General features: G+C 42.8%; 1 protein-coding gene across 1 annotated transcript in view; it reads right to left on the bottom strand.

Annotated features, from left to right (window-relative positions):
• The window catches only part of LOC138590361 (tumor necrosis factor receptor superfamily member 14-like), a 129,908-nt gene that overhangs the window by 30,832 nt on the left and 79,415 nt on the right, over positions 1-19,661 (bottom strand). The window contains exons 6-7 of the mRNA XM_069660979.1: positions 6,831-6,881; positions 5,431-5,586 (exon numbers count right to left, since the gene is read on the bottom strand). Of these exons, the coding sequence (XP_069517080.1) occupies positions 5,431-5,586; positions 6,831-6,881 (207 nt within the window). The remainder of the gene's footprint in view (positions 1-5,430; positions 5,587-6,830; positions 6,882-19,661) is intronic.

Below are 19,661 nucleotides of genomic sequence, written 5' to 3'. Positions count from 1 at the left end.
TTAACGTTTCGTTTAGTGACACATTTTATGAGTCAGAGTTTAAAACTATAAAGTTTACACTGCGGTACGTGTTGGTTATAAAATACTATGATGTCAGTTTCACCGTATATACACAGCCATTGGTTTCAATGAACCAATGACTGTATATATATATATTTATATATATCTCTTTTTATACTGTCTATGCACTGAACATGGAGCGTCGGGTAAAATGGAGTCCAGGTTGTTGTTTTTTTGTTATCTTTTATAAAGTTTTTATTGAAACACGTTTGAAACTATTTCATAGTCAGTTTCACAATATCAAGTTAGATATGTATAACAAAAAATAACTTAAAACAAAGACAAGAACACAAAATACATGAGCTCATAAAAATAACTCATACAAGAAGTTTATTTATGCAGGAATAAATATTTGCATAAATTAAGGGTTTTGTTTAAATTTTTATTTGCGGTTTTTAAACGTGAAAGCGTTTGAAGGTAAATGTTTAGATCTTTTTTTTTTCAGTCGAGGTGAAATGAAAAATGCCATTTTAATCCTTTTAGATCACATCCCCGGTAATATTGTGCATCTATGTGACAATATAGGCCAAAAAAAATACAGAAAATCCATTTCTTCGTATCCTTATATCAAAACCCGATCATTTTTTCTTCATGTCAAACAAAATATCACTTGTGCTTACGTAAGTTAGCACCAACCAATAATATCATGACATCCACCTGTCAATCAATCTGCAACATTTAGCCGCAGAGCACCAAGAACGCTCGGTCAGTTAGCTAGCTACTGCGCTGTGGAGAACGTCTGTCTACGCCCACTTCTCAACGATCCAATCAAATCCCTGTAATGATATGTCCCGCCTGCACGTCCTGTTTCACTCGGAAATACGTCACGATACGGAAGCTAGATACTTTCGAAATTCCGCTTTAGCTCGACTTTAAATGTCATGTAGGACGGTACCTTTTTTAAGAATTTAGTTTTATGAATGTAAAATTTGTCTCAAATAATGAGCAGATTAATGAGATACTGTTGGAAACATTTGGATTGATCAAAAGTAATAACACATCATGTTCTTTGAGTTCTATTTGCTTACCGAAGTTTTTAAATCCAACTGAAAATCAAACCAGAACATTTATACATAAACACACTGAATAAATAAATGTTCATGTTGACTGCTGCATTTGTGTTGCATTCACGTGTTATCTAGATATCTATTGACGGACAGCAACTAACGGTTAACACCAGATAATCTAATACAAACCACCCGAACTCTCCGGAACCGGAAGTGTCTGTTGTTCTGCTCCGTTCCGGGCTTTTGTCAGTGTTACAAACACGTAGCTTTTAGCTGCTGATTTATATTCTGTTATTCTATTTTCATTTTAATTATTGTTTTAATATTTTAATAATAAAGTTCAATTGAAGGAGTCAACATTTACTAAAATGAAGGCACCTTGATCAGAATCAGAAATACTTTATCAGTACAATAATAAATAAATAAAACACCTCTCAGCATACAAGGCTTATGAAACAAGAAAGATAAGTACTATTATCTATTTTCAAAGTATTTCAGGATTAAAATATACAAAAGAAATTCAGAACAGTAAATCAATAGAACAATATAAAACATGCATTTCCTTTTAAAGCTCTGAGGGGATTGTCCTAAGGTCCCTCCGGTTTTATTTTCCTCAATATGGATTCATGAATGAAAACTTCCAGGTTGATCAATACGACGTCGCTCTTAGTTTCCTTTGTGTCGATACCAAACGTAGTATTTGTCTTGTGAGGGCAGTAGGTAGCAGGATTCAGATTAAAAAGTCTCTGAACTCCAGCTCCATCTTCACTTCTCAAGTTTCTAGTCGGTCTGTAAACAACGCAGCACACGGAAAAGGAAGTCCGTCGCTCCCAGAGGTGTTCAGATACCTGCCTGCATCATGATAGATTCAGTTATCGTGATTAACTTTAAATCTCTTAGCTGTTCACTGGACAGATCAATAATACTCAGAAAATTGAACTTAAACTTTGAAGCTGTTTCATACATCACGGTTAAACGTTAGCTGTAAAGGAGAACAGTCTGTTACTGAATTACTGAGGTGCTTAACCCCGACTGACCTGCTTTGATTCGCTGTCGTTTGCAGTCAAACGTCACCATTCACTGTGTTTGTGGTGGTTAAGAATCTGCAGACTCTCTGAGCAGCAGTGAAACAGTTCTTTTATTGATTCCTCAAAGCATCGAGGTGTTTACAGTCAGAGCAGAGAACACCAATACAAAAACACACAACTCACAGCGACAGCAAAACTTTGTGCTCATCAGTCAAAGAGTCGGTCCCTCCAGGATTTCTCCGTTTTCTTTATCGGCCTAAACGTCTGATGTCACTGCAGCTTAGTGATAAAGTCGTACGCTCCACATCCGCTGTGAGCGAGCGGGACAAACACTCACAGTTTCTCACAGGTTTGTCCTCCGACGTCACCGCCGTCAGATTCTCAGAGAAGACTCAAATAAAAAGAGTAAAAACTGAAGGAAGCTGAAGTCAGTGACCATGAAATGCTCATTTCACACTGTGTGCATTTTACAGTGACAATGTTATTCCTATGTGCAAAGGAGAACGTACATGTTATTATGACATTTATGATGTCACACTGTATAAAGTCTCCTTAAAAAGTTATAATAAAAACAGATGGCTGCCAGTGTTCAGACAACATGGCCGACCGAATGAACATCAAAGCAGCGAGTTCAGTGACGGTCATGACCACACGGGCGGGGAGTTCGGGTGAGTGGCCACATTTGAAAGGTTGTGAAAGATGCGCTGTGATTGGTTGAATTTACAGGAATTTGTAAAATCGCAACTTCCTGGAGGGACTGACACCTGCCCTCAACAGCTCACACTGTTCTTTGACCCGTTTACTCAGGCGTACATAAAAACATGATATAAAAGAGTGTTTATGTACACACAGTATATATACACAATATATATACACAATATATACACACAATATATACACAGTATATATATACATAAACACAGACTCAAACACACAGCTGTGATATCTGACTATTTACATGTAAAGTAAACATATACATGATTAAAGACGCAGCTCGCGTTAGCACGTGTTTCACAGATCACTCAGACATCCTGAAGGTTACAGGAAGGTTCTGTTCTGGTTCTTTGTCCGTGACACGAACGTCTTCAGGAACCAGAGTCCAGCTCTCCTTCATCTTTCTTTGCTTGTTAGAAATGGCGGAGGGAAAAGGAGATGCACAAAGTACCTCAGGAATAACCATCAAATATGTGATTCTGATCAGACCACAAAGCTAAAACATATTTCTGAAGAAGTTGTTAGAAATATTTCCAGATTCCAGATATGAATGATGTTTTTGTCGTCTGTGGTGAAAATAAATCTGAGCACTGTCTCGTAGACGCTCTGCACCAGGTTCACTCTGCCTGCTTACTCTTTATTAGACTTATGTTTTATTATTTAAATTATAATAGTTTAAACTGTAACTTTTAACTTCACAGTGTTATGAAGTATTCATTATTTATTATTGATTACATTGCTTTCAGTCTATGTTCATCATGTGACCCATTCCTCTGGGGCATGGTGTTACAGTGGACAGAGACGCAACTCCATCAAAATACTTTGTACTGAAATTAAAGGTTATTGGCAGGACTTGTTATTTTTTTAAAGAAATATAAATGAGCTTGAATCATCATACATAACAAAGGGTTAAATTAAACTGTGGTTTTAAAGTGTAAAGATGTATTAGTTCTTCTCCTGCAGTGAGACGATGAATAGTTTAGAGCAGCAAACAGCTTTAAAATGTTTTTCAGATTAATATTAAACGTCACTTTCAGAGCGGATCTCATGTTCTGTTTGTATCAGTCAGATTAAGATTTGAAGCATTGACATGCAGAACACCGTGAGGAGGGACTCGTGTCTTTTATGAACACTGCAAAGACAATGGACAAGAGTCCAGCTGATAATAACTGGACCCTGGAGAACATTCACTCTGCAGTGTCCTAAAAACTGTCAGCATGTTTAGGTTTGTTCTGTCAGCTCCTGAGGAGAGAAGAGATTTATTTATAACAGGAACATTTAATAAAACCTGACAGAGTCAGTCAGTGAACATGTCAGAGGAACACTCTGCTGTCTCACCTGCTGATCTGCTGATACATATATCATCCTTTCCTGTGTTCCATTTTTCCTCTGTTCCTTTAAGAGAAATATTAATGAGTGACATCATTTAATGATTTTACTGTTAAATGGGTCGAGAGTAAAGACAGAATAAAACAAACCTCTTTGTGAGTTTCTGCTTTTCTTTTTATCCCTGTAATAAAACATAATGAATAAAAACTTGATGATGTCACAGACAGTATTATCTATCAAAACATGATCAAGTTGTTATTGACAAAGAAAATCTTACCTGTGATTAGACATCGTTTTATCTTCTCTCTGTGATAAAACACTAAAACTGCTGCTGCTGCTAAAAAAAGAAGCACAGCAACAACAGCAACACCGACTGTCACTGCTGTGTTTCCTAAAGGTTCTACACATTGAGCATCAGTTGAATCTGTTCCTGCTATCAGCAGCTGTTGATACTTTCCACACCTGTAATGACAGAGGGACATTTATTAGAGGAACACCTGTCGGAGCTCATGGACTCATGAAGGTGTGTCCCTGTCTGATGTGAAGCTTCACTCACTGTGTGTGTGGCCGACAAGATGTAAACGTCCCATCTGAAAATGTTCCATCACTGCAGGCGGAGCACTCAGCGTCTCTCTGTGACGTTCCTGCACACAGCACATTTATTAAAATGAGATTTTGTCTCATGAATGTTTTAATATAATCATATCAGTGTGTCCAGTTTTATACCAGAGGATCTAAAAATGTGAGAATATCAGAACTCTTTCTGTGACAGTCGTCAACACCAGAGAGCAGAAGAAGTTTTCTTTGAAAGATAACTGACACAGAACTGATCTGAGAAACATGAACTCATCATGTATTTTATGGAGGACACTGACTGAGATTCAGCTTCTCCTGCTTCAGTCACACAATCACCTTCCACTGTTCTGAGCTCAGGCAGGAGCATGTTTGAAACATCACACACTGTTCAACCTGAAACATATCAGCTAACAGGGAAAGTTCACAGTCTGGGGAACAGTGTGTGTTTGCTTTGTTGACGTTTGCAGCGCTGGTTAGCCTAGCTTAGCATAAAGACTGGAGTCAGTGACTAAATGGGGCCTTTTGGTTCCAACAGAGAATTCAAAGTTTGATGAAGTCTGATTTGTGCCTCTGGATGTTCTTCTCAACAGCGACACTGTGGGAGCTCCTGGTTATCGTGGTGTTTAAAGCAATCTGCTGTTTCACACTGAGATAAAAATATGTCTGAGAAATGAAGATTAACTGACGGTCTTATCAAAAACTAAAGTTAAACTCACCTTTCTGACTGATGTATTGTCCTGGTCTGCAGCTCTTGTGTCTCCGTGCTGCTGCACAGCTGTCCTCTGCAGAGACTGTGCAGTAAAATCCTTCCAGTGGTTCACAAACTGTGTTTGATGTTTGGTTACATGACGTCTTTATCCTCACACCAGAACCTGTCAGCACACAAACAGAGGTTATTATGGACCTACTCGACCCATCAGCCAAACACACCTGGCAGATATCTTCTCTTCTATATAAGGTAAGGCTACATCTATAAGGAAGGTAAGGATGTAGAGCAGGTTAGTGTTCCACTCAGGTTTTAGAAATACTATTATTATTATGTTATATTATATTATATTATATTATCAGAAAAGTACCTGCATCACAGTCTCTACAGCTGAAGCACTGCATACTGTCAGTAGGCTGGTTCATGAAGGTTCCCTCAGTGCAGGGCAGACAGGAGGTGTGACTGGACTTTGTGATACAATCTGTTTTAACTCGACTTCCTGTTAAAAAAAACAGATACATTTTTAAGTTTTTTTTCTTCTTAAGCATCTATATTGTCACGGTCACCGGCCAACTCTGCAACATTTGTCAAGTAATGTATATGACGTGGTTCGATCGCCGGTCTAGGGGTGTCCAGAGCGCTGCGCCGTACAAATACTAACCAGGAGATGCAACAAGTTTGGCCGAACGCTAAAGACAAGGGAGTAACTGGGTTAGACCACAGACTGTATAAAAAGATGGCCGACATGACAGCTCCCTCAAAGTGAAGCCAAACCCTCTCTGTCGCCCCCTGCTGCCTGTCTGCAGTATAGCTCATAAAGCCCGCCTCCTCCATGTTAACAGATGGGACATGAGTCAGACTATAAAATCTAAATACACGGCCAATACATTTTTAAAACAATCACTACAGTCATTGAAGTTTCCATACCTGTGAACTTTAACCTCAGACCAACACAAGAAGCTGTTCTGCTGTTAAACACGCCGGCGTGCGGGATCCTTGCTGTTTGTTTCGGTAAGTTAAGTGTGTGTTTGGGTTAGCGGAAGTGGCTACGGCCGCTTCACTCGCCGATCTCTACTGCGCAGACTCTGGCTCTGTATGACGTCACCATCGCAAGATGGCAGCGCCTATCACAGGGGCTATTTTGGCATCAATTTCGTACAATGGGAGCAGATGGAGACTCGTCGTCCATCTTTATATACAGTCATTGGTTACAACAATAATAAACATGCATTTACATACAGGAAGCATATTTGTCCATTCCCATGTTGATAAGAGGATTAAACAGTTAAAATATATCTCTTTAAGGTACATTTACAACAGGTAAAAAATGTGCCATTAATTTGCGATTAATCGCGATTCAATATTTTAATCGATTGACAGCCCTAATATATATATATATATGGATCTTACCAGGAGGACACTTAGGACAGCATCTAAATCCTATCTCATACTCAGATTGATCACATGTGAGAGCATGACCTCTGAAGACATTCAGCACGAGCATCTGTGGAGAGAAGAGAAGAGAAGAGAAGAGAAGAGAAGAGAAGAGAAGAGAAGAGACGAGACGAGACGAGACGAGACGAGACGAGAGGAGAGGAGAGGAGAGGAGAGGAGAGGAGAGGAGAGGAGAGGAGAGGAGAGAAGAGGTTTAGGTTTTGAAAGTCCCTTTATTTACCGTTGACAGGAGAAAACCCATCACTGTCACATTTTCACATTCCTAGAAAAAGCAACAAAACCCTCAACAACACATGCAACAAAAAAACAAGCCGATAATTTCTCAAATCAAATATTCACAGTGAGCTCTCCGTGCTCTCCCACGGAGCACAAACTCCCCCTACAGCCCACACACGAGTGAAAGCCTGCACATCGTCCATCATAGAGGCATAGGCATGTTCAACCCTCAGTCTGGCCTTTAAAAGTCCCTCCAGAACCGGTACCGGCTCCACACTACCAGCAACAGCACAAATAAACGTGACGGTCTGGGACACTCAACAAACAAATGAACAAGAGTTTCAACCTGGGAACAAAACAGACACTCCTCTCCCACCCCAGGATCAATGTGCACTCTGTATCTGTTCGTAGCTATTGCCCCGTGTACAACCCTCCATTGGAGGTCTGCTGTCCGCTTCTCAACGGGCAGCTTGTACAGGGACCGCCAGCTGCCTTTCGGGGAAACGTCTGGGCCAAAGAACTCAGTCCACCTCGACTCCTTCATCCCTGACAGAGACCGGACATTCAGGACCTTCACACAGAGCTGGTAAACTGCCCTTTTCTCCACATCCTGAAACTTGACTGGGTAAGGAGTTGTAAGGGACAGCAGCTGCCCTCCCCCCTCTTGCCAGCCCCCCATTGCTGGGGTAACAGACAGAGAGGGAAAACTGTACTCGCACCCCTCAGTCCACTGGTACCACAGAGTCTGGTTCTTTGCAAAAGCCCTTAGATGGTGTGGCAGAGCAGTGCAGACCTCCTCCACCACTCTGTTGATCAGTCGTGTGGAGGTGATGTTGCTCCTGTCTCTTAGTGCTTCCACGGACGTAGCCGTCAGCCTCATTAAGTGGCCCAGTTTGGTGCAGCCAGCCTCTCTCAGACTCACTCCTGGAGTCTCCTCTGTGGCACGTGTGGTCTTTAAAACTTGCCACGCCTGCAGTACTGAGCTGTAGAAAGGGGTCAGTCCAGTGAGGTCCACATCCTCAGGCTGCAACAGGAAAAGCTGCTTGTCGTAACCCCAGCGCCCAGCTCTCCTCAGCAGCAGTCGAGCTGTGTCCAGCCAGCTTGGGCCACAGTTGTAGAGCAGTCTTTGTGTTGTCCAGAGTCTAAACGAGGCGATTTTTGATGGGATGTTAACAAGTCCCTGCCCACCCTCAGCCACTGGCAGATAAAGGGCTGCTGCCTGAACCCAGTGTTTTCCAGACCAGAAGAAGTCCAGGATGACCCTCTGTATGTCCTCCATCAGGCCTCTAGGTGGAGTCAGAGGGACGAGTCTGTGCCAAAGCGTCGAGGCGACCAAGTTATTGGCGACCAGAACTCTTCCCCTATACGACAACTGCGGCAGCAACCATTTCCATTTAGACAACCGAGCGCACACCTTCTCCTTAACTCCCTCCCAGTTCTTTTTTTGAAAGCCCTCAGTGCCCAAAAAAACCCCCAGCACCTTCAGCCCCTCCCTCCCCCACTCAAGTCCTCCAGGCAGACTGGGCACCACCTGATCCATCCACTGTCCAACCAGCAGAGCCTCGCTCTTTGCCCAGTTCACCCGTGCTGACGTTGCCCTTCCTTTTGCCTCAAACACTCCAACAAAACACTGTGAAGATCAGATCCAAGAATTTTCCAGAACCTTTTAAAAAAGTCAGCAGGTAACCCGTCTATCCCAGGGGCTCGACCTGAAGCCATCTGATTCACAGCAACAGTTAGCTCCTCCAGAGTCAGCTCACAGTCCAGAGCAGCCGTTTCCTCCTTGCTGAGCTGAGGAAGACCCTCCAGGAGCTCCTCACGGCACTCCAAGCTACAGTTCTCAGCTCCAAAGAGATCCGCGTAGAAACCCATGGCATGGCTCCTCATCTCAGCTGGATTGGTTGTAACTCTGCCCCCTGGAAGCTTCAGGCAGGACATCAGCTTCCTCTGTGCCGCCGATCTCTCCAAGTCAAAAAAGAAAGAGCTTGGGGCATCCATGTCCTTAAGCTGAAGGAAGCGAGACCGGACCAGGGCTCCCTTTACCCTCTCCTGCAGGAGGGAGCTCAACTCCATCCTCTTCTCCTGCAGCAGAGGGCCCATGGTGGCACCTGGGCTCTGATGTAAGCCCTCCTCAATGGTCTTGATTTTGGTCTCAAGGTCTTTAACTGCTGCTTTTAACCGAGCAGAAGAGTGAGAGGTGTATTGTTGACAGAACACACGGATCTGGGCTTTACCAACCTCCCACCACGACTTCAGGGAACCAAAGTCTGCTTTTTTTATTTGCCACTGTTTCCAGAAAACCTCAAAGCTTTGGCAGAAAATACTGTCATGTAGGAGTTTGTTGTTGAAATGCCAGGAGGAATTAACCCTTTCACCTGGTGAGGTTATTAATTCTACGCAGACAAAATGGTGGTCTGTGAAACCGACCGGACTGATGTTACAGTGAAGCAATTTAGGGCTGAGAGTTTTTGAAACGTAGATCTGATCCAGTCTGGCTGCACACACCCTGCTGTTGCTGACCCTGACCCATGTGTAGTTTGACTCTGAAGGTGTCTAACAGATCTGAATGAGAGATGACAGAACGAAGAGCCTGGGAGGATGGTGGGTGGGGTTCCTCACCTCTTCTGTCTACAGTAAAATCTAAGGTACAGTTAAAATCCCCCCCGATGATGATCTGGTCCTGATCGTAGGACATCAGCTCATTTTGTAGCAGGTTGTAAAAAGCTACTCTTTCTGCTCCAACATTAGGAGCATAAATGTTGACAAAGCAGAACACAGAGCCGCCTATCTCTGCCCTGACCACCAGCAGCCGGCCCTGCACCACTTCAGCACATGACGACACATTAGCATTAGCAGAGGCTCCAAACAGAACAGCCACCCCTGCACTAAAGTTTGTTCTGTGGCTAAGCTTACAGGAACCCTCCCACCATAAAGCCCAGTCCGTCTCATCAGAAGGATTACTGTGTTTCCTGTAAAAACAACACATCAATCCTTTTGTGATTAGAGACTTCAGATATGAGCGCTCTCTTGTGTCTGTCTCTCCCACCATTGATATTCAAAGACCCTATTTAAGGCTACGCATAGAGAAGTGAGACAGGAGAAGCAGATCGACAGAAAACAGCAAAGAACAGTGGAAAGAGGAGGACACCTCGTGATGATCATTTTTACTTCTTATTTTTCCGGACAGTTTCACCGCTCGCTTTTCTCAGAGTTGTGATGTGTTTTTTTAACCTGAAGCGTTTCTTTTCATCCAGGAGGTCAAAACCAACCTGTCTCTTTAGAGTGCTGACTGATCTGATGAACTTGTCTGTGTCTGTGAAATAGTCGCTCACTTTCACTGATTTCTTGAATGTTTCATCCATAAACTGGTTTATTTCTTGTAAAGAATATAAGTCAGTGCTCCTGTTGGATGTTTCAGTATTGTCTGAGTCATAATCCTCCTCCATGTCCTCTCCTTCACACGATGCCTGACTGCACACTGCCTGTCCTTCACTAACAGTCACACCTTCACCGGTGAAACTGGACGAAGCTGCTTCCTCAACATTTTGATGGTTTCCTTCAGCAGCTGCAGACTGAGAGCTGCTCAGGTTTACTGCAGCTACAGGTGCCTGCTGCGCTTCAGGCTCACTCTGACTCTCCCTCTCCAAGCTGTTACTGTCAGACTTCAAACCAGCGTTTCGGTCTGTGACATCCCTCACAGCGCAATCCGCCGCCGTGCTCACTGTAGGTCCACCAGCCACAGACGCGGAACCGTGCGCGGGCACGGCCGCCGCGTCACCGGCAGCGCCAGCCGCCCCCTGTTGTCTATGCGGACAGGCAAAGCGCTTATGCCCCACATCTCCACATTCAAAACACTTCATGTGCCCTGAGCTCGCATACACCATGTAAGACCCGTCACCGTGCTTCACTCTGAATGACACCTCCAGACTCTGTGTAGGCGAGTCCAGGAACATAAGGGTGGTTATACGAAAACTTGCCATTTTGTGTCCCTCCAACAAAACTGCACTGTAAATCTGAATAAACAATAAATAATATATATATATATATATATATATATAGTTTAGTTTCCTTGATAAGACCAGTAACATGAAAACTAATTAAAGGTTTTTTTCTTTTGTTTTTAGAGTTTTAAACCCTTTTTTGTACAAAGTGTCTTGCAAGAAATGTAAAAATGGCCTGTCCCACAGTATGATTTTTCTACCTTTACTAGCTATTAAGGCCAAAAAAGTCAAACTATCATATAAAAACTTAAAGTTATATAAAGCCTCAAGTGTTGTTTCATTACTAAAGAATGGGTTTTATTCTTAATATGTGTTAAATGTTGAAAAACAACTATTTACTCGGGTCCCTGGGTTGTTGTCAACCCTGTTACTTTCAATGAAAACACCCCTTCAGAGATAATGGACTGTTCCGAAAGTTGCATCATTCCAGTTGAAAAGTGGAAAAGTGAAATCATCTGCTTATGATGAATTAATGAAGTTGATTGTGAAAAGACAAGTGAGTGTCCTCTTTTTTTAATGATTTTTGTTTGAGTTATTTAATGTCTGACAGGGGGGGACACGCTCATTGCGTCAGCCCTGTTACCACAAAAGCATACTTTAAAAAGTTATTTGTTTGAAATTTTAAATGTACATATATAACAACATTTAAGCCTCTCATGAATGCACACCATGTGGTGTCATGACATTTAGCACATGGCTAGTAATGGCTGCCAATAACATTTTTAATCAACACCTGTTACCATTCTAGGGTAACAGGGTTGACGAAAGTATATGCTTTTGTGTGTACATGAAAACATACTTTTCTTTCCAATAGTATTTACATAATTTACATGTTTTTGCAGGTTTCATACCTAAATATCATGTTTTTCTTTTTATTCTACTGATAGGCGGGCTACAATTGGTTGAGGTTACTGACCTATACTGATCTATCTTTTTGTGCTTTATAAATCAAATGCATTATTATTTTTATTATTATAACTTACTACATGAAATAGGTTAGTGTTAACAATAAAGTGATTTATGTGTTTTATACGATTTTGTTAGGATGCCTCTTTCTGCAGCTGAAAAACAACACAGATACAGACAACGTAGAGATGCTGGTCCTGAGAGACGAAAAGCATATTTAGGGAAAGAGAAGGAAAAGTGGAGAAAGGACAGAGACACAGGGAAAAAGCTGTCTGTTAGTGAACCAAATGAAAGAGAGAGCAGCACAAGTGAAATGCAGAACAGCCAAAGCAGCAAGTGCAGCAACCACAGATCAGTGCATGACGCCCCCTCTAAGTCCAGAGCCAGAGCCAGAGCCAGCACCAGGGCCCTCAAGGTTAGAGTTAGAGGAAAGAGAGGTTATGAGTCAAGGGCATGACATCCCTGATGCTGCCACACTCTACCGAGCGCTACTGACAACTGGTACCACAGTGAAGCTCTTCTATGTGGAAACTAATGACATTGTGGATGCATACCGCAACATGCCAGTAAACATCCCATGGGTCCCAGGGACAATGCGAATACATCAGGTGGTTACCAACAGAAAAGGCCACTTGATCTCCAGGGATGTGAGCTGTCTGTGTGCCACATTGAAGAACCTGTCCTGCACATGTTTCAGCACTCGGCACTTCATCTTCCCTCCACTGTCAGAGGACCCTCAAATGATCCAGGCTGAGGAACCTGAAGCAACCAACCCAGTCAGAGGAGCATCTGACAGAAGAACCTCAGGGACCCCAGGAGATCGACTGGAATAATGATGAAATCATCGGCGAATGGTGTGTCCTGACATATGATAAGGAGCTCTACCCAGGAATCATCATGGCAAAAGATGAAGGCTATGCCCAAGTGAAGTGCATGCACCGTGTTGGCCAGAATAGATTTTTCTGGCCAGCCCGCGATGACAGTATAGTAATATGTTTGATGACATTTTGAGGCTGATTCCTGCTCCTGTTAGAGTGACAGCACGGCACGTAGAAATAAAGAGAGACATCTGGTCAAAACTTGTTGAGTAGGCAAACAGGAAGTGATCGGGTGAGGGTAAGGGTTTGAATTACACAGGTGTGAGAAAGTTCTGAAAATCTCATATCCATCTAGGAAAGGTGTGGATTCCTCTGCCGTTTGTCACTGCATTCAGCTACAGTTCAGTTCCCAAGATTGTTGACAGGGAGGTTGTTCCGCTGTCGCTCGTTGCAGAGGTTCACTGCTGCGTTAAGAGGCACAGCAGATATAATATTAGGCTTTTGTTTCTTCTGGTAAGGCCATGTTCAATACATCATTTATTTGTGATGTAATTTCAATATCCTGTTTTGAATAAAACAATTGGAATACATTTACATACATATATACATACAGTATCATCATCATTTTTCATCATCTTCTATGCCAGGGGTATTCAACTAAAATTTAAAGAGGTCCAGTTCGAGAACATTTCTTGAAGTAAAGGTCCAGAAGATCATGATGGCTAACTATTTAGTGTGATATATATCTAAGTAGCCTAGTAGTTGTATCCACATCTGCATGTAATAAATACCTCAGTCAAATCAAATGAATTCAGTACAATTCAAAAACCTTTTGACAATTTTTATTGTCATGTAACACAGAACTGAACATATATGTATGACTGCCAATATGTATAATGTTCTCTCATTTACTAAATAAAAGTAGGGCTGCATTTCAAAATAAGAGCAAATAAAGAAAATGTGAAAATTGTACATGTTCAAATAAAGTGCTTAACTTCAGAAAAAGAAAAGAAGGAAAAGTTTGAATTAGGGATGGTAAATGGCACGTTTTCGTATAATTACCCATAAACACCTGCCGCCTCAGGGACTGCACGTGCTTCAGTTTAGGATCTTTACATCCTAAACTCACAGTTTTAAAGCCGCTTGCAAACTTCCCAAACCTGCGGAGCTCGTTCTCCAGCAGCTCGTTGGGAATGAACGGCGGAACACCTGATACGGTGATCCGCGTGGAGGGAACAGACAGCGGGGAAACCTGCACATACAAGTCCCTCACAAACACTCTCAATCAGCTGGTACACCAGAGGCTCATCTTTTAGAAACACAACCACCCCTTTATATACAGCTTATCATGACCTACCTGCTCACCAACAGCCAACAAAACCTCCTCCACCGTCACATTACTGTCCGGCGGGACTATCCGGCGGGACTATCCGCACTCCCTGCCGGATTGACGGAGGTGGCGTCTCGGCGGACGCCATTCCTCCCGAAAACACGAGGGAAACCAAACAACGACCTGTCTCTCACCGTCAAACACTCAAAAATACTAGTAAAGAGGCTTACCTGATCATGCAGTTAGAAAACAGAGGAAAATACAGGTGAAAAACCAGAGACAGAAACAATTCAAAACCCGCGCCACTCTCACACCGGAGACGAGGAGAGGAGAGAGAGTTTGTGTCAGTGAAACAAGAAAATCAAACACCTGGACAGACATCAGACTGAACTTAGTGTCTGTGTTGAACCTGTGCAGACACCCAGACAGTCAAATGGTCATTAAATGTACAGAAACACGTCCAGTACAGTTCAAATATCAGCTCAGCTCTATTCTACATTAAAGTTAGAAACTGTCATCATTACACCTTTGCAGGTGAGAGACAATGAGCTGCTCATCCCTCAGTGTGTTGATGAAAAACACCTTCAGTTCTTCAGTTCATTTCTGTGTTTTACTTTCTTTGAACTTTAGATGGAAAAGAAAAATAAACAAACTGACTTTAATAATTAGTAATCTTACCAGCAGTGATGCAGCTGATGCTGGTTTCCCTCTGAACATCGTCGTCTCGTCAGGATCACAGTTTTCATGGACTGAAGACGTCATCACACGGAGAGTTCGGATGAAGGGAGACGTCGATCATCTGGAAACAGAGGAAACATCCATGCAGAGGTTTCAGGAAGCCTTCAGGAAACAGATGATCATCAGCTCTCTTCATCATGATGACAAACCTAACTCAGGTTTGTGCTGAAAAACCAGATTTTAAACCAGTTTAAAGAGTCCACACACGACCAGGTGCACAACTGGTTCACAGCACTTTGAGCTCCTGTTTTTATAGAGCGATGAACTTTGACCCAAAGCTGCATCATCAAACAGATTTAATTTCTGTGATCAAAGTTCAAAGTAAATATTAACTGGATCCGCCTCGACGGATGAAGAGTCTCTTAAATGTGTGACAGAGGACAAACAGAGAGGAGGGAGGAGGGAACGAGGACACACTGATGTGTCCAGGAAGTCTTTCACTCCTCACTGGAACCAGTTCATTAACTGGTCTCAGTGTTTTTAACCTCATGGATTTGTGGAGACTTACAAACAGAGGTCTGGTTTGTGCTCACAGTCACATGAGAGGTCAGCAGGTCCAACAAAGAGACGTCCCCCCTCTGAGCATGGTTTCATTTACTAACAGATCACAGCTCTTTAAAAAGAACTCCTTCACATCCAAACTGTTTCTACCACATGAATCCTCTCACGAGCTCCTTCATCTTTCCACAAATCCTCACCGCAGAGTTCACCCTCACAAAACTGAGAGCATGAGTTCATGAAGAGCTTCAGGTGGAGCTGCAGGAGGCCTGGAGGAGACACCAGGAGGCTGTTCAAAGACATCACAGGTATGACCCCAGCTGAAGAAGCACTTCACGCTGCTGACGAGTTCTTTATCATTTCTACCTGTTTCAGAGATGATCTCTGTTAATGAGCAGGATGTAGAGCTGGAGGCGGAGCCTTATAAAGGTCACATCACTTCTGACACACCTGACCTCATAAGAGACAGGGCCACGAGGCACCTTTACATTTCTCCTGAACAGGTGCAGAAGATTTGAACCCTGACCTTTAGAAAACAGAATCAATAATTACACCTGTTCACACTGAAATAATGACTCTAGGCCTGTTACACTGACGTCTCTTATCATGACTGTAACACGTTTGTTTTAGACTGACAGTGTTTGAGCACGAGTTCAGTTTAATATTGAACCACACAGAGAGACTGTCAGGTAGAACATGGAACAGGTGTGCTCAGCTGAAACAGACTCATACAACATTAGGAGTTCAAATACCTCTCTATCATCAGACAGGTGGAAAGCAGCCCTCAGGATTAACCCAGAGTTTCAGCTCTGACCCTCTGCAGAAGATCCAGAGTCCTCAGAGCTGAGCCGCTGTGAACATCCGCTCCTCTCTACCTGCTCTCCTCTCTACCTGCTCTCCTCTCTACCTCCGCTCCTCTCTACCTGCTCTCCTCTCTACCTGCTCTCCTCTCTACCTCCTCTCTACCTGCTCTCCTCTCTACCTCCTCTCCTCTCTACCTGCTCTCCTCTCTACCTGCTCTCCTCTCTACCTCCTCTCTACCTGCTCTCCTCTCTACCTCCTCTCCTCTCTACCTGCTCTCCTCTCTACCTCCGCTCCTCTCTACCTCCTCTCCTCTCTACCTGCTCTCCTCTCTACCTCCTCTCCTCTCTACCTGCTCTCCTCTCTACCTCCTCTCCTCTCTACCTGCTCTCCTCTCTACCTCCTCTCCTCTCTACCTGCTCTCCTCTCTACCTCCTCTCCTCTCTACCTCCTCTCTTCTCTACCTGCTCTCCTCTCTACCTGCTCTCCTCTCTACCTCCTCTCCTCTCTACCTGCTCTCCTCTCTACCTCCTCTCTACCTGCTCTCCTCTCTACCTCCTCTCCTCTCTACCTCCGCTCCTCTCTACCTCCGCTCCTTTCCTGTGTCTGACATTAAGATTTTACATTTACAGGAAGAACTGTAGGATGATTGACATGTGGGCTGTCAGACGGGGATTATTTTTGTGTGCAGACTTTTCCCTTAAACTCTGCCATGTCTTGTCTGAGTTATTCTTCATTTCGCGGTATGATTCCTTTGTCGTATCACGTGACAGAGCGCAGAACAAACTCCTTTAAAATGTCTGATCTGAAACTGAAACAGTTCTGCACTGAAGAATTTAAACGTTTCACAACTTGATAATACTTAATCCCTCATTAATCTAACATCAGTCATCATTCAGGAGCCAACAAACACCTTTGTACCGTTTCAAACTTTCAGATCTTTTCAGAGTGTCCCTGTTTCCACTTCAGCTCTGCGCCGGACATTTTGTTTCCACACCCTGAGACAGAAATGACTCACAGCAGCGATCTGAATACTTTTCTTATTTAGACCCGGACTCATTCCAGATATCTTGTCACATAAACTGATACTGTCGCAGTACATGTAAACATATAGCCTTATGGCGTGTTTAATATAAAATAACACGACGTCCTCCTAACATAATATAGAAGGCTTCAGGACCGTTCATGTTCCGGAACAGAACTTAGTGAACATGAGAGCGTCAGACTGTTCGAGTTTCAGCTGTAAAACAACAACTACTGACTTCAACAGAGTTTTATATTTACTGTGATTCTATTTAAAAGAATATGTGGAAAGAAAAAGACGAGTACGCACCTTGTTAGACGGAGGCTGACGCAGGAGTGGCTTTCGTTTTTAAGTCCCTTCACAATAAAAGCCGGACAATCAAAGCACTCCTTCTGTACTTTTTCTATTCGTCAGTTAAACTGAAGCGGGAAAACTCATTAAAGAAACGCCGTTTAATGCAGTGATTCTCAAACTGTGGGGCGCGGTGGAATAACATGGGGGGCCCGCCAACGTTTGGAAAATGTAGCAGGCGGAACTATGTTTTGACGTAGGACAACCCGGACTTATTTTCAGGTGGCACAGTACACAAACGCGTTGTCCTCGCATATGTCAATGATTTCTGTGAGAAGCACATCACATGTAGACTTCAACACTCTAATTGTTCTCTTTTCTTCACTGTATTAAGTTTTAATTCACAATCTACTTTAATCTGATCACTTTGCTTTCCTTCACTCCCCCAACACACCTGTACCTCTGCTCTCTGCACAGCTGCTGGCCCCGCCCCCTCTATCTGTCTGTCTCTCTGTCTGCTTTGTTGACTACCCTCATCCGCCGTCTGTTTAATGAAGTTACAAAAGTTAAATATTTTCTCTCGCAATTCAAAACAGCACGTGAGCCGCGTGTGCACGAGGGTCGTTATTAATGAAGTAGCGATCAAAACGAGCGATCGATTGTTACCAAATGACATCTGCACCTTTTTATAAGCTTTATAAACAGCGACAATCAATGCATTTACAGTAGAGACATACGGAGATACACAATATGATTGTTTAGATTAGATTGCGTAACAGAACTGCATATGATTGTGTGCGGACAGAGAGCGTCCGATGTCGGACCCTCTTTTACCCGTTAGAACACTGAGGAGTAAACTGGCCCCGCTGTTGTTTATTTGGTTGCCATGAGTTCACGTGTGATTGATGTCCTGTGACTCCTGTCACTGTTTCAGGGCCGCCACAGCAAAATGCATGTAGCGGAAACACTGTTTTTTTTTAAGCGCTGATTGAACTTTATTGTTATTGTTCTGAAAAAGTTATTGCACATTTTATTATATTTCTATTTGGAAAAAGTCTGATGGAGCAATTGAAATAGTTGGGTTTTTTTGCACAGCAAATTACTCAGAGAAAAGTGAAAAGAACGGTCACGATCTTGACTTTCTGTCAATAAAAGTTTAACTTCACCCATTTGCGATATTTTTTGGGGGGGGGGGGGGGGCTGGACATTTTTTTTCTCCAAGGGGGGGCTTGACAGAAAAAGTTTGAGAACCACTGGTTTAATGGAAGCAATAATATGTACATGAAGCCTAATGTGTCATTAGTGCTAAAAAAAATAAAACAAATAGTTGTGTCACTCTCAAAGGTCCTCTAAAGAAATAATAAATTTAATAACAAATCACCAACAAAAAAAAAAAGTAGTAACAGTTAATTCCAACACATATATTATAAATGTGTTTCTACCACATGAATCATCTCAGGACCCTTCATCACCTCACAGAGAACACAGAAGATTCACCATCAACACACTTTGATGATATAAAGGAAAGCTGCAAATCTCAGAACAATCGTATCGAATAAATAAAACTTCCACTTTGTTTGTCTGTTCCAGTTAAATATAAGACAAAGAGTGACAGGCACCTTGTCACATGGAGGCTGACTGCAGGAGACAGTTTAGTTTTTCAGCCCAATAAAACCTTCTGTACTCACGTTACATTTAAGTCCTGTGTCCAGCAGATATAATGATCTACTATAATTATCATGTTGATGTAAATGTAGCTGTCAGCAGTGCATGAATATAACAGATGGTGGTCAGCCTGTTTGCTCTCTGATGGTCAGTGAAGTAAACACGTGATCCACCTTCACACAGAGGTCTGTGTGCTTTGACTCATTACAGTGGAGAGGACAACACTCAGGTCTGTACGTCCCTGATTAAAGTGATTTCTGAGAAACAGGAGGAATCATTGAGACACTTACAGCTCCATTAACCCACATATATTTGTTCCACAGCACACACAGCCTCCTCCCGGTCTGCTGCAGGGAGGTGAAGACTTCAGGCTGTCCTCACAAACACTTTAGTTCAAGTTAAAAGAAACAACATCAGACAAAGAACTCAGAGGTTTGAATAACCAGTCAGATCCTCACATGACTGCAGTGGTTCCTCGTTCCTCTTTCTTGTTTTATT

The sequence above is a fragment of the Semicossyphus pulcher genome, unplaced genomic scaffold (assembly GCF_022749685.1).
Source record: "Semicossyphus pulcher isolate SPU_LCO1_2020_fin unplaced genomic scaffold, fSemPul1.0.p SCAF_13, whole genome shotgun sequence".
Classification (NCBI taxonomy): Eukaryota; Metazoa; Chordata; class Actinopteri; order Labriformes; family Labridae; genus Semicossyphus; species Semicossyphus pulcher.
The sequence above is the reverse complement of the archived record's forward strand: the minus strand, read 5'-3'. Positions and strand labels throughout refer to the sequence as shown.